The sequence below is a fragment of the Photinus pyralis genome, unplaced genomic scaffold, assembly GCF_008802855.1.
Source record: "Photinus pyralis isolate 1611_PpyrPB1 unplaced genomic scaffold, Ppyr1.3 Ppyr1.4_LG5, whole genome shotgun sequence".
NCBI classification, from domain to species: Eukaryota; Metazoa; Arthropoda; class Insecta; order Coleoptera; family Lampyridae; genus Photinus; species Photinus pyralis.
The window spans coordinates 15,474,154-15,490,099 of NW_022170596.1; the positions used below are offsets into that span (position 1 = coordinate 15,474,154).

General features: G+C 34.2%; 1 protein-coding gene across 1 annotated transcript in view; it reads right to left on the bottom strand.

Moving 5' to 3' along the window:
* LOC116171626 overlaps nucleotides 1-14,352 on the bottom strand; it is a 39,087-nt gene extending 24,735 nt beyond the window's left edge. Inside the window, exon 1 of the mRNA XM_031488575.1 lies at nucleotides 13,709-14,352. Within this exon, the coding sequence (XP_031344435.1) occupies nucleotides 13,709-13,886 (178 nt within the window). The 5' untranslated portion in view covers nucleotides 13,887-14,352. The remainder of the gene's footprint in view (nucleotides 1-13,708) is intronic.
* Between the last annotated feature and the right edge of the window lie 1,594 nt (nucleotides 14,353-15,946).

The following is a 15,946-nucleotide window of genomic DNA, read 5'->3' on the forward strand; positions in this document are numbered from 1 at the left end:
TATATTACTAGAAATAGGGTTGCTTTATAGTGAAAAAAACATTGCCATGAAACATGAATTTCAGTCAGATCTCAGTCATTATTGCGACGTAAGTTTGAAACGTACATTGTACTGGATCCCATTTCTTATACAGTTTTACTCCTCCTATTTTATTCAGTATGTAACTCAAAGATATCAGGAAAACACCATTCGTATATATTGTGACATCCTATTCTGGGTAAAATAGCGGCCCAAAAATAATTCCTTGAAACACGCTTCTTGACATGCAGGACAAACAATATTATAGGTATATTAGATGTGATTCTGCTGACGAAAACATGTCAAGGGCCCGACAACCGACCCAGTACAGAGTAGGTAATACACTCCTGACGAACCTAATTCCATGTAAAACATCGACCTTTATTATATTATATATTTATTGATTGAATTGATTTATTGAAAATACCCATAACAAGGCCTTTTTATAAAGTTAACATTTGCAACAAATCCATTATAACGACGGTTCGTAAATATTAGCAGTGGCACGAACAATGGCGCTGCTCAACCTCAATTATATGTAGAATCGGTTAAAATAAGAGTTGCAGAGTTAGATTAAACTAACAAGGATTAACAACTGTGTGGAAATAAAATGTATGTTGTCTGTAATAACATTGTTCTTGTTTTTCCCGTGTAGTCTATTTTCGGATTTAAAGTTATAATAAGAAGTGACTGGAACAATTATTCGCAACCATTGAATTTTATGTTCACGGCATGAAACGTCGATTTGGTTAGAACTGCTTCTCTGCATGCAAACGTCTTTTTTTCACTTATTTTCATCATGGTGTGAAGAAGGTCTATTAGCTATATAGACTAACAGGTAAATTCATTAGGTATTAGAGAGAAGACTAGCGTTTTGCTACCTCTCGAACGACAGCTAGCCTCAGAAACCCATTCGGCGTGGCGGTACAAAGTGTCTCAGAGAGTTTTGCACTTTTATTTTATCTATAGCTTCAACAATTCTAAAAAAAGGCAGATTTTTGCAATGAGCGAAGCAGATTTTTGGAATTTAATGTCAAAAATGTAATGTCATAGTGGAACCGTTTGATATAAAAAAGTGCTTTTTTGATCGTTTTTTCCAAGAATTAGTGGAAATTAATGGAAAAGTTTTCAGTTTTTTGTTGTACATTAATTATGAAAATTTAAATAAAATGAAACAAAAATGCGAAAGAATCATTAAAATACCTCCACAAATGAAAAAGCTATAGTACTTTAAAATGGCACTTGGAAAAATAATGTCGTTTCAGCGTGTGACGGCACTTGATCTATTTGCGTACGGTGTCTATTTGTTCGCTTAGTACGTGTACGGTTGGTTGTTGGTGCACTGCACCGTTACCACCGTAACGGTCCCACTGGATTAGGTCAAATGACGTCACAAGCAGTACAGATCAATGCACACTGAATATAATTGATTTATTAGTCATTTATTGAAACTATAGAAGACTACATACAAACAGGAGATTTCTATAACAAAAAGTGCTGTTTGTAAGAAGATTTCTATATGAGATCTAAATCGTAAAAGATCCTTTTGACTTCTAACAAGCTTTTGTAAAAGATCTACAACTACTTAAATTACTAGGAAGACCCTATGTAGACTTCTATGACTTGTTTCCTATAATAATTTGTTACGTTCACTTTGGGCAAAAGTAACAAAACTACCTTGAGATAAGCACACGGTAAGCTCAGGCAAAATGAGGGTAAGTCGGGGTAAATATTAGGGTACACTAGCAAAAATACAGAAAAAGGGAAATATTGTACCTAATAGTAAACCGGATAGACGCCACATAGTCTTTAGTCACTTTCATAAAAGAGAAGAAGAGAATGCTTACCAAAAAAGGGAGAAATTGATACGCCAAAGAAATAAAATACTTGATAGGGGTAGAACATAAACAATAATTGACGTCACAATCGAGGGTGATTTAATAAATTATCTGAAAAATATTACATATATTGGACACTGTAACGTACAGGCTGATTCAAATTGGAGGGCCACCTTGGGAATGTCGGGAACTGTAAGAGATAGGTAGGTAGCTTGAATTTAGCAAAGTTGCGTATTTTGATACTTAACAAAATTCAGTTTTGAAAGTGAAAAAATTTCGACTACTTTCGATACTTATCCAGAAAAAACAGAAATTTTGCAAAATCGTTTTTATTTTTTACTGAAGTTATTTAAAAAGATATTTTGAAATAAATAGCACATTATTAGGGCCACTGTTTTCCCTCACAAGATGCTAGTTTTAAATTTAAACTCCGGCGTTTCGTCTCCGGTTGGTCATCATCAACTTTGTTTTTTATTATGGAAGTAATTTTTACTTTTTGTGTCATTTGATAGAGAATCTTTCTCTGATTTCAAAAATGTAAACATCACAATTCTTTTAATCTTGTTAAAATATCTTTTTTTTGTCTAAAAAACTTTGTCTTGGGTAGTGTACGTACGTAGTTTCTTGCGTTTTTACGAATGAACAGCGCTATTTCGCATTAAAAGATAATGATTTTTGAAATCAGAAAAAAGTTCTGTATCAAATGACACAAAAAGTAAAATTTATTTACATAAGAAAATACAAAGTTGATTATGGTTGACTAGAGACGAAACGTCAAACTTTAAATTTAAGAGTGGCATCTTGTAGAGGGACATAAGTTCGAAATATTTTTTTATATAACTTCAGTAAAAAAAATAAAAACAATTTTACAAATTTCCGGATATCTCCGAGTGGTAGGAATTTGGAATTTTTTCAAAACTGCATTTTATTAAGCATCAAAATACGGTTTTTCACGGTTTTCTTAAAAAAATTACTTCTAAGATTCTAAAGCAGATTTTTATAATTTTTTATACTTACAACTTCATTATTTATCTCATTTTCTCTACTTATTTCATGCTGGTAATTTTCGTTACCTCTCTCAACGAGGAAAAAACAAGTCTAGGTACATTTCCAGAATTTTTTTTAATTTTTGGAAGTATCGGAGTTTTTTGTTAATCTCATAGTTTTCTCTTGGATGAATGTTTTACTTAGAGAGGTACTCAATTCTTATGTATTATATGAACATAATCGATATTAATTCTTTTAGAAATTTTATAAATCTTACTTTTGACTTCTCCGTTAGTTATAAACCGAAATTCAATATGAGCATAGCGCTAGCCATATAATGCACAGTGCCAAAAGTTGAGTCTAATCGATTCAACATTCATAGTGCTATTTTCGTATCTCGACCATTTTATGATCCGAATTGTTTTATTTACGAAGGTGTTTAAATGAAACTGTGTAAGTAAACACTACGAATACAACTAACGCCATTTTTAAAATACTGTTTTATGCATGCGTAATACCAACTTTGTTATTTACAAAAGCATTTAAACGAAATTTGATACATGGCCATTTGGAATAAAATGAAATATAACACCAGATTCAACATATGGTTTTGCGCATGCTATAGCTGTACTCGGGAAGTTGTTTGCTATGTTTGTTTACACACAGCAACTGACCCATTGAATAAGTGCTATTTGTGTTTTACATTGTATGGCGTTATGACATTTCCAATGTTGCCGATACTTGCACGAATTGCGAAATCTGTGAATAGCTATTTGAATGAATATTCATTTTTATTTTTTAACGTCGTAATAAATCTTGTATTATATTATTAATTGCGAAACCTGTGAATTTTTGAATGATTATTCATTTTTATTTTTTAACGTCATAATAAATCTTGTATTATATTATTAATTGCGAAATCTTTGAATTATTGAATAATTATTCATTTTTATTTTTTAACGTCATAATAAATCTTGTATTAGGTATATTATGTAATAGTGTGATTGTTTTCAACACCTTCCGATAGTTGCTAGAATTGCGAGATCTGTGAATTTCTGTTTTGAAACTTTGAAGACTTTCTAGTACCAGTACTAAAAACCTACTTATGGATAATTTTACTAAGCTTTTTTTTCCTAAAAATTCTCTTTGAAACCGTTTTCGTGATTTTTTAAAACTTTTCTTGAAAAACTCTCGGAAAAGCCAATATCTTCGATCAAAAATAATCCTTTCATGTGGAATGTGATTCGTCGTACAATAACAATTTATTTAATGCCATAAAGTGGAACAAGACAATAGACATTTTATTAATACGATTTTAGAATGTATCATTATTTGCAACATAAGAATCATTCACACACAATTTTGAATTTAGAAACAAGAACGCTACACTATTAAAATGGGTAAATATGAAACTATATCTATGTAGATATCTTTTCAAGAAACAAACTAAGAAAATGCCTCTTCTATATTGTTTTAGATTTTCTTCTTCTTTACTTCCCAAAACTCTTCAAACTTACAAAATGCATTTTTTCATAAGACTGGTTTTACTGAATTTTTAAATATTTTATATTCGACTAAGCTAATCATCGCAGACAGAGCATTATCAAACACCAAGTCCCATCTACATTATCACAAATTTGGATTATCGGAAAGAAAAATTTGTCGTTTTTTAACAGCGGGATTGAGGTATTTTGTCCCTGGTGCCTTTTTTAACTTGCTTACCAATATTATTATTTTCTTTTTTGAGTGATTCTTTTTGATACACGGCGGCTAACGTATTCAATTCCTGGTGATGATCGAATCGGCTATTTAAAAAGGAAAGGTTCGCTGAATGGATCCAACCCTAGTTATAACAATTCCATTTTCTGGGGTTATCTGAAGGGGGCGAGGTGTCATCCCCTGCTGTTCTACCAACACACTCATTATAGATATTTGCACTTACAAAATTAGCATAAAATGCCTTTTAGCTAGTATTGATTTCTGTATGTGGATGTGTGCATGTATGCAATTACAGTCGACGTTACATTTGTGTAAAGTTAGTGAAACACCAGTTAAAAAATAATAGAACTACAAATTTTCCTTCTATACAAATATGATTAACGGCAAAGGGATAATGGAGGGATGAATTTCACATCTAATTAGATACAATAGATTATGTAATATTTTAAAGTTGTTCCCTATGTTCTTTCAAGAAAAACAAAATCATGCTCTTCTAATGTTTCGTTGTGATTTTTAGGCTTCACGATGTAAAAAAAAGGCACCAACATATTTGTTAATGGTTGTCACTATTAAGGAAACGGTTCGGTTATAAACTTTGAAAAGAAACTATAACAATACAGATATCCAGTGTTGAATACAGTTTGCTTGCGAAATGACCCTATTTTTATAATTCGGTAGGCGATTTGGATGGATGTGTTCTTAATTGACTGTTTCTTTTTCTAAATTTAGATTAAATGCCACTGAATTTAGTGCATTGGCAGGAAAATGCGATACAAATTCTTTTCCCATGTAAGTCGAAAGACATGGGGCATTGTGTTGGTTCCTTATTCGAAAATGTTTGTTGGTGTTATGCGATAACAATGACTCAAGAATATCAGCAATCAATTATTTTGATCATTTGTAGATTGAAAAAATCAATATTATTATAGACCAATGCAGAAAAATAAGTACAGAAAAAAGTGCTCTCAGAGTACACGGATTTGGACGTATTCATCTATAATTTGGGGGTTGAGCGATTCACAGTCAATTAGGGAACCTTAAATATACTTTTTGGTTACTATAAAAAATACACACACACTATTAATTACAGTGTAGTCTGAAACATGCAGTGGTGTCTATTAAGCACACTATTTATGTTTAAAAAGAGCATTATTATAACTCCGATAATAAAAAATAACGTTTTGTCTTTGTAGTTTAACCAGTTGGCAACTTAGCAGTCACTTTTGTAACCTATAATTAACCAAGCATCTATTTTTAACCGAACCTAACTTTGTAGTCAAATAGACCGTGTTAAAGTAATCGAGGAATTGTTAAAATAATTGCCGTTGTAAGTAAAATTTATCCGATTGTAAGATAAAATTCGATGGCATTAGTCGAACAGAAATAAATGGGAGGTCTGTTCACCTTCTGCTACAGGCAGCTGTTTCATGTGATAATTACGAAAATTTTTGTAAAGCTCTTCTCCCCAGTAACCATCCCCGAAAGAATTTTATTGCACGTTATGAATACAGAGTTTCTATTTTTGTTTGAAAAATAAATCCCTTCGATCCTCGCGACATGTGTTAAGTTTTACGTAATTTTGGAAACATTTCATAATATTATTTCGATTAGTAATTTGTAGCAAACCCGCGCGCACTTTATCAACAGAACTGACATTGTAAATATTTATAGGGAATGTGGAGCTAATTTAGACAAATGGATTAACTATTTAGTTGAACGAACTTTTAATGTTGGATTTAAGGTTTACGTACAGATGTTCGAACACATACCTACGCTTTGTGCAAACATAAAAAAAGCGAGGATTGGGGAATGACAATGAGATTAATGACTGCATTTAAAATAGCTTACATATTTACTACACTATTGAAAATCGGTGAAATTGGGGGGTTGAAAATTGCGTTATTCGAAATGCACTGGTTTATAATCACATTGAATGAAATAAAAAAATTGATTAGCAATAGCAATTGTCAAGAGCAAATAAATTGTGCCAAATTCATTCGTCAACTTGTCGAATGTTGCAAATTTAACGTACGAGTATAACACAGTACCTAATATGACACATGTACATGATTTTTAGTTATGGTTTACCTCAGTGATAATGCCGTGCATAATTTCTAAGACGATAGTATTTATATCGTTAGTTATACCATTATACTTGCCATTATACTATTGGTTACAAACTGTGAGTACCGGTACCTCGTAGCAGTAGCACTATAGGTACCGTTTCGAGAAATTGTACGTGCTCTAAATCACCCACAATTGGCACTAATGGTTAGGTTCCTCGACCAAAATGTCATCATCTTTGTGACAGGAAAATATTCCCAATTGACATTCTCGATTAAATTTTTACCACTCTGGACGACGTCAGTTGAAATTTATGCAAAACTCTACACCTTTTAACAAAATGTAAGTAAATGCGCATTCTACATTCTCTGAATAAGAACGCGAAAGGCGTCCCTTAGAAAAGTGTACCCGAAACTTTTTATTTGGAGCAACAGAAAGCAGTTTCGCTGCAAAATATTGCCAGATATTTAAAAATGCTTTTGGTTTGGACACCCTCTAGTCTTTCAGAAAAAGTGGAAGGGAGCCGACGTAGCGAAAACATGTTACAATATTGGCAGTGCAAATCCCACCAGTAATCGTATTCCCCGGCGCTATTGTAAAAGATCAATGTTGGCGCCATGTGGTACCATCACTATTAATCATGGATAACCATGAGGATGATATATCTATTTATGCAAACACAGTGGTGGCACAGATTCGAATGTGGCGATTAGATGTGCTTCTTCCTAAAACCACATCACAATTCTACGAGTATAACAATGGTGGGAAGAAAGTCAATCCCAGCCAATCTACCAAGTAGCTTAATTTGTGGAAGTGTCCTATCTCCGATCGATGATATGTATATACAGGGTGTTAAATATAAGTATGTAAAAAAAATTGGGTGGTAGACGGGATCAAAAAAGCACTTTTTCCAAATAAACAAAGTGATTTTAAGAAACGGTTCGACAATTTTGTTCCTTAACTGTATGCACACAACAAATTTCGTGGAATTTTTGTTGTCCAACCAAGAATTACAGTGGATTTTTTTTGGAATTTTCAAAAACCAATTTCAGATTCGTGATTTTCATGTTCAAAGCTCCCAGTTACCAAATTTCGTCGGAACCAGATTGTTCGTCGCATCCCCGTATAATAAAGCGAGTGACGAATTTTGTAAGCTGGAAGTAACTGTTGCCAACAGGCAACAATACTGCCGAACCGTCATGTGTTAATGTTAAAGATCCAAGTTTGAAATCATTTGATTTATTTCTGTTCGAAGGTGCTAGATACTTCTACTTTACAATAATTTAGTGCCGTTTTATATTTTTTCTTCAAACACAGCGCCATCTACTACCTTTTTCACTTATTATCGCTTGCGTGCGCACTCCCTGAACAGGTTCGATCGTGACTTGAAAGAAGATAAAGAAGATTCACGCGGTCGTATTTTACTGTGACAAATTTCGTCATTACCATTAATAAAGGATTTAATGGCCGTGTGATATTTTTCGTGAAGTTTTTCTCTTGTGATTTGCTTTTTACGCTTCACTGGCGCTATCTCGGATTTTTGCCTACGTTGGGCAATATTTGCTTTACCACTGATTAATTCTTTTAAGGTTATATTTTCTATTTTATTCTCTTACCTTCCTGTTACTTCGTTATTGTCTACCTGCCTATTGCTATCTACCTCGTCCGTCTATTATGAAATATGTATCTATATACCTACGCCGAATGTGGATTGCATCATTCTTTGGAAAATTTCTTGACCGCCATCTTGTGAAGAACCACACACCCGTGTTACGTTACATTGATCTACATAGAAATTATTTACTGAAGACCCGAATTGTTATAGAAAATGATTTCTCAAAAAGAAGTCTAAGATCAAGTAAATGTTGAAGATCGTACGTGAATACGGAAAATCTTGGTGTTATTAATATACAAATTGTAATTTCAAAAAAAACACAAAAATAATTGGAAAATCTGCGCAGGATTATTGCAGTGACAAGCTAATTTGCATTTTTATGAGGTTAGATACATCTCGGGTACGAAATTAAGTTACACAATACATATCTGGGGTGCACTTATTCATTAACAGTTAATGTAATAACGTAGTATACAATGCATTTTTATGGTTACCTATTTTTACATATACAAACAATACATGACACTTTTTTTAAATTCTCTTTATTATGAATTGAGACCTGTTTCGGCAAAGGCTGACTATCCTACTCCACTTATTACATATTCCAGTTACACATTACAAAATCTATGCGAGTATCCACTCCGGCATACAATTAGTAAAAACCAAGAATTTATGATTAATATCTGTCCAGCAGCGACGTCGGAAGTGAATAACGGTTGGGGGGGGGGGGGGCAACAATCAGCGACCATGGAGTCTGAAAGGTCCCTCCCATGCAAAATTGTGTACGAATTAATGCAAAGCAGTGGGTTTTTTAAGTGACCCTGAAACCCGTTTATTTAATCCGAGATTAAATCAATCAAATAATGTATTTTTGAAAGAAAAGTTTTGAAAAAAATTTTAAAAAGTGTCGGGGGATGTCTAGTTATATGCAACTGAGCAACTCAGAGATACTTGACTCGATTGAGAAAACCATAGCCATAGATCATTAATATTTTATTTAAAAAATAATGAAGAACTAGACCATACAAAAGTTACAAAAATTTTGTTCCTATTTATTGCACTATATTGAGCACTGTAAAGAAAAGCAAGGATAAAAAATTAAATATATCCAACAATTTTCCGCTTTTTCGCAGTTTTGCTGGCAAATTCTTTCAATATATCCTCTACTTCTACACTTTTTGTAATTTCTGCATGCACATGCAGTAGAAGATGTGTTAGTCGCTTTTGAGTGATTTATCTATTCATTCTTAGAGGGAGCGCGGCCCCCCTTGTATAAAAACTGAGGGGGCAACCCGCCCCCTCTGACCCATACTTCCGACGTCGCTGCTGTACAGTGCTTCCGTGGTACAGTCTACAATGCGTGCAATGTGTGTTGTATTTGCGTAAACGCTTTTTTACGTCATTACAAAGATAAAGTACATAATAAACACAGTTTATACAGTCACATAATAACTACATTAAAACGCATTTGGTGTTTTTAACAGTTAACACTGATTACTCATTAAACTTTAATGCAACACATCCGGCAAACCTGCCAAATATAAGTTAACGATCACCTTTAAAACATTAGGAATATGATTTTATTTTTCTTTTACTAAAGAAATTTTCAGCGTTCACTTTCACAAATAAATTACTCCCTTAGCCTCAAGAAAATATGTATAGGTAATTTTCTGTGCATTTGATCGAAAAAGTTATATGCCGGTAGGTATTTTTCCCAAACGATTTACATATAATATAATCCTTCGTGAAATACTCCGCCTGGAAAATAAATTGGAAGTTATGTTAGGAGTTATGTAAACATCATTTTTTAAACAGTGGACCAAGTAAATTTAATATGCGCGTCCGTAGAAATTCAAGTGGGTCGAGGTATGCAAGGAAAAAATCAAAAACTTATTTATTTTATGGCATGTTGCACACGATTGTAGCTCAACAAGTGTCATAGAGATGAAAGAAGGGAACATGCATATCGGAATATTGTATGACAGATAAAATAAACATTTCTGTTGGCCTACAGCACTAAAAATAAATACGTCTTTATGATGAACATTTTCACATCATTACTTCAGTAACTTTGATGCCTCCATGATCATTCTTCTTTCAGATATATTATATATACGAAAATAACTTTGCTAATTAAAGGACTTTATGAAAAAATATCCTCCGCGATTCGTGAACCGTTTGGTTATTTTCCTTGTAACTGAATTGCCTATTGACGTGCTTTAAAGCAAAAGTAATCTTATGCTACCCTTGCCATATTTTATTAACAATACCAACAGTAGGGTTCAAATTAAGTTAAATTAATACTTGAAATTTTAATAACCGCTTCTTCTTACAACTGGCCCATCTTATTTCAATCATTTTATAAATGATGCTTTACGTAAAATTCCTTAAGATAGACGAAAAGAATTCAATTTTGCATTGAGAGCGTGCTTCACCTGAGTTGCTTGTACCTTTTGTAATGTAATTAATTTTAATTTAATTTTTGCCTCATCTACCCTGATTTTACTAAAAGTGGTTTGGTCTAACAAGCAGGATGTATAATTGGGAGCTTTAATAAACGTGATACTGAATTACGATTTATAAATCTGCATTGATAGAATTATTAATTTTTCTTAGAATGATGTCCCACCAGTTGTTTACTTTCCCATTTTCTCTTTTCCAGCATAGGAAAATAAGTCGACCGCGACGCGAAATGGAAAAGTGGATGGTGAGTCGGTCTTCAGTGGCTCCTTCTGTTGGGATGGGAGAAATGAGGATGTCGTTGACTATATTTTGACGTTGTAGATACCTTTCGGGGCTTAATTGCCGCGGCGGTTTTGCTCGTTTCCAGCTGAAATAAGTTCCATGATATTACGGAGGTACCGGAAGCATCCATAAGAGGTGATGAAGGTTGTCAGCTCCTTGCTATCTTCATCTAGTGGAACTTGCTAATATCCGTGTCGGGCGTCAAGTTGTAGTAAAATAGCGCTGGCCTGAAGGTACCATAGTAGGATAGGCAGGACGGCGGCCCTTCTTTGTGACGATAACAATGGGATGACACCAACCTATCACTTCTCTATGATCCCTTTGCCATAGTATCCAGTGACTAGTCCGCTCCTTATCAAACGTGGTTGGGGCAAAATGTTATAAAAATAGAATAAACTTCACAAATAACCTCATCAATGAACTCGGAGATATTAACCTCAACCTCAGTGGATTTTGCTACATAAATCAGCAAATCATATTTCACGGCAAGAATGAGTCGCATACGCTTTTATAACGTATCGTCGATGACTAATTCTTTATCGAATTGATGGTGCCTTGATATCTTTCTAGAATATTCGCTACACTGCCCTCCCTCTCAAAACACATTTCTGAGTATTGCCAGCTCATTATAGCATACCTTCATTCAGTATGGCAAACAAGCGGCCTTAAGGATATTAAAATGACTATTAAGTCATATCAATATCACGTATAATTGGTAGGTTATAGTACTAGTACATCCGTGCATAAGATTTTTAAGGTAAAAAACGCAAGGTGAAAATACTAATACCATGATATCCATTACATAAAAACCGCAGACGTAAGTGAATTTGATCTCTTCATTAGGAAGGACCTGTATTCTATATTGTATTGAATAAAGGACAATGTCAACGGTAATTTATATACATTTCATAAAAATGTCAAATGCATTAGTAGTATTAAAGTTTGTCACCCATACTATTTATTTTATTTCATTACACGGGCCACCCCCTTAATAAACTTAAATGGGACGATGGCTTTTGTAATCCTTTGAACGGCCTTTTCATTCTCTAATTAAATCTAACATATTTTTCCATCACTACGATGACTGTAAGTGTATGCCCACACGAATAATGTACAGTATAATAAATATTATTATTACGGAAAATGTTTCCTAACCTGCATGCACTGGTTATTGGAACACGGAAAAGATGTACAACGGAAATAGCATTTTTATTGAACCAAAGCGATCGAAATGAAAAGTAAAGTTAGGTCTAGTTTTGAGAAATAAGCTCTCCAATGATGTATCCCTATATGTGCCATCGAAGCTTTAACCATAAGTGAGTGGATTACAAAACCCAAAAATGAGCTTAAATATGGCTAATACCACTTGATAATTTTGATCTGTTCTAGCATTTCTCCTTAAATTTTGCGTAGGATGATTTACTTGGAGCTGCGAATTTTAGTTGATTGATGTAAATCAAGCAATCTTTTTTTTAAAATCAAAATCATTTCATTTTAAGTGATTATTTGAATTGACAGAATAGCCATGTTTCAATGGTTCACAATCACCATTCAAAATTAAAATCGAGGAACTAGAAGTTAACCGATAGTTTTTAGCGCATTTTTGCAAAAATTTTTTTTTGTAAAAAGTAGCTTTTAATCTCACTTTGGCTGGCTGGCTGGCTGGCTGGCTGGCAGTAAATGCGCGCCCGTAGAAAAACGCTTGTAAAAAGACAAGGAGTGTACATGTAACTATCGGGGCCGTGTAATTAAGAACGTTAGGGATGGGGCTACAAGATTTGGAGTCGACGACATCTGGACGCCATCCCCGAGCGTATTATACTAACCTGGAGATTTTTCAGTTTTTATCTATCTTCTTCTACAGTTTTTCTCCGATTGTTTTCAAATTGGTGTCGTCGGGAAGATCTTGTCAACGCGCACAACTCCTGCGTGGCGAAATTTAGTTTTTTTTTCCTAGGGGCGAAATAAACCACCTTTTGCGCGGCGCGCTTCGAGGGGTAGTCGACTTTGGGCGCCCAAAAGTTTCTTACAGCGCGAATCGCGGTCTCTCTTTCTCGTGTCACTAATAGAAGGTCGAGCTATGTGAAGTACCCAAAAGTTTAATACGATTTTATGCCGGCATTTTAGCGAAATCTACCAAAATGTGAATTACGAATGAACGGGACGTCGGAACTGTGTATCGACAAAGGGAATGTGGTAACTCCCGACGAGATCTTACTGATGGTGGAGTCGAAACTTCAAATCCGAATTGTTGCGGGTGATCAGAAGTGGGTGTCGACAAAGGGAATTTATGGTAACCCCCAAAGGATTTTACTGATGGTGGAGTCAAAACTTCAAACGCGAATTGCGAGTGCACGGTAAGTGAGAAAATGGTACCGACAAAGTGAACGTGGGAGCTTTCGGCAAGATCTTATTGATGGTGGAGTCAATATTGGCTAATAAAACACTGATCTGCCACACAAAAATGCGCTGAAGTCCCTTCGATCTCACACGAGGACTTTGATCATTTTTTATTATACATAATAATAATAATTGTTTTTAGTGAGAGGTAAATGTGAAAGGCGAGTTCAGAGAAAGAATCCTTATATTATAATTTTGATATTGCCTTGCAAATGCTTGACTAAATACATACAGAATTGTTGACCGTTTTAATAAGCAACACAGCAGGACCGGAAAAGCACAAACGCTATGCATGTCGCTAAATTACTAAAATTGCACATACCTGATAAAGCCGGACTAATAACCAGCAGCACGATAAGTATACAAAAAAGTTTGAAAAAGTTTAATGTAATTTGAACACCGTTGCCCATGTTCGTAATAATTATATTAAAACAATTTTCATCATAAACAAACAACACTTCGTTTAAACAAAGCTCAAAGCTGTTCATTGTCAATTTCATTAAAAAGTTACATGTCGCACAAAGTTTTTTTTAAATTAAATCACGTTCCGTAAAATAGTAATTGAACCGAAATCGCTTCCTGTTGTCATTTACTCGGCCGCTCTCATTAATTGCATTAATGGTATAGAGAGTAAGTACAAATTATTCAATACGCGACTTCCTTTAATCATGCGGGCTAACACGTGCATCTGAATTAGTTGAGATTTGAGCCACCACTGAAGATTCATCTCTGATAGGGATGAGAATAGAATTCTTATATAGGTGCCGGATCACACATGTGGAATTTATTATGTGTATACATACGCTCGTTCGTTCTACTCCTGCAGCATCCGAATAAATAACGAACATTAGCCATACACCTAATTTACATGTTACCCACTCTTTCCCTTATGCTAATTGAATCTCTAATAAACAAATCATAAGCACCGAACCGCAATATAAATTTTGTACTGGAAGTGTTTGTGGATATGTGGGAATTACATGCTTAAAGTTGTGCCCACTTAAAACTACAATTTACGCCGTTAATTCTAAATTTCACGGTAAATGCACGAAAGTGAAGGGGGGTAGGATGCTGTGTTACGCCTTCTTATGTCTAATGACAGAACATGAAACGCGTGTTTAATGTTTTCTGTCACTTTAACAATCTTTGGAAAATGAAGTCAGTATTTATACAAGGGTTGTGGGCACACGTGGGAGGTTCAATTTTATAAATTACTACAATTACTGTTATTTAAGAATTAAAGAAAATTATGAGATGTCTTGTTTTTCGTTTAAATCTGACATTGGAAGCTGTTTCATTGTGACACTTAAATTAATTTCAACAACGATGGAGAATACCTTGATCCATCAGCTCTAATTGGCTTTGTTATCCCATCCCATTTACTCTCAAACATGTAGACAGTTAGTCCCGTGCACATTTGTGGTTCTAGTACCGCGCACAGACGATGTGCAACGAATTTATTTTGACACCCTTAAAGTGGCGCTAAACCATATAGCTCGAAAGCTTTTATGTAGGTTTGCTCGATGTTGCCATATGCGAATGGTTAAAATACAATTGCATCTCCGAATTTAGACCTTTATTATAACTTAGTTAGGTGCTTATGACATCCTTTCTTATACCAGATGGCCAACTAAAAATGACACGCGTTTATAGCTCAGAAAGTAATTAAAATACAAATTTCTAGAATTTTTCACTTATATGTCGTCAAGATGGTATGATAAAGTAATATAGTGAATAAGTCGCAAATAGTGTAGTGCTCTTCGAACCTGTTGTACCATAATATACAAGACTAAATAAATACAATCATAAAAATACGCCTAACCACATATACCTACTGGTCCTATCAGGTGTAAAGTTAAAAGGGAAAACAGAGAATAGTGTCAATCCGTTTTTAGATAGCTTTGGGGCAGTACATACTTCATTAAACATTTGTACGATATTTTGAGATTTCTTTCTAATAAATTAACTGTATTTAGTTAGGAACGCATCTACCCATGCAACAGTGTTTAGAATTAGTTTTAGTTACACTATCAAAAATTCTTTGATTTTTCAAAAACCTCAGTGTTTTGCCACTCGAGTTACTATAAACTTCAATAGATCAATACCTGTATGGTTAATATACAGGGCGTATGCTTTCGATAGGTAAAACTCTTCACTACGTGATTCCGCATTATTTTCTGTGTAAAAAAGTTAAATAACAATTTTAGCGTAGGTCCATAAGGACTTGCCAGAAATTGCATAAAAGCTGAAAATCTCAGGAAACAAAGACATTGATGTATACCACTCATATCTCATTTGTACCAAAATGCAGTTTTAATTGTAATTTAATGCGCATGATTAGTTATTTTTCGAAAAAAATGGATTTTATTGAGAAAAAAGGGAAAAAACGTTCCAAATTAAGTCAAAATGTATTGAAACGAATAGATCCTTTTCATTGACTATGTGATTACTTGACAGGCGTCCCCCAAAGGGCGCCACAACTCGGCGCCGCAGTATACACTACGTAACTTCCCCTGTAATATGGCTAGGAAAAAAAGACCGGTATCAATTTTCTACCTTT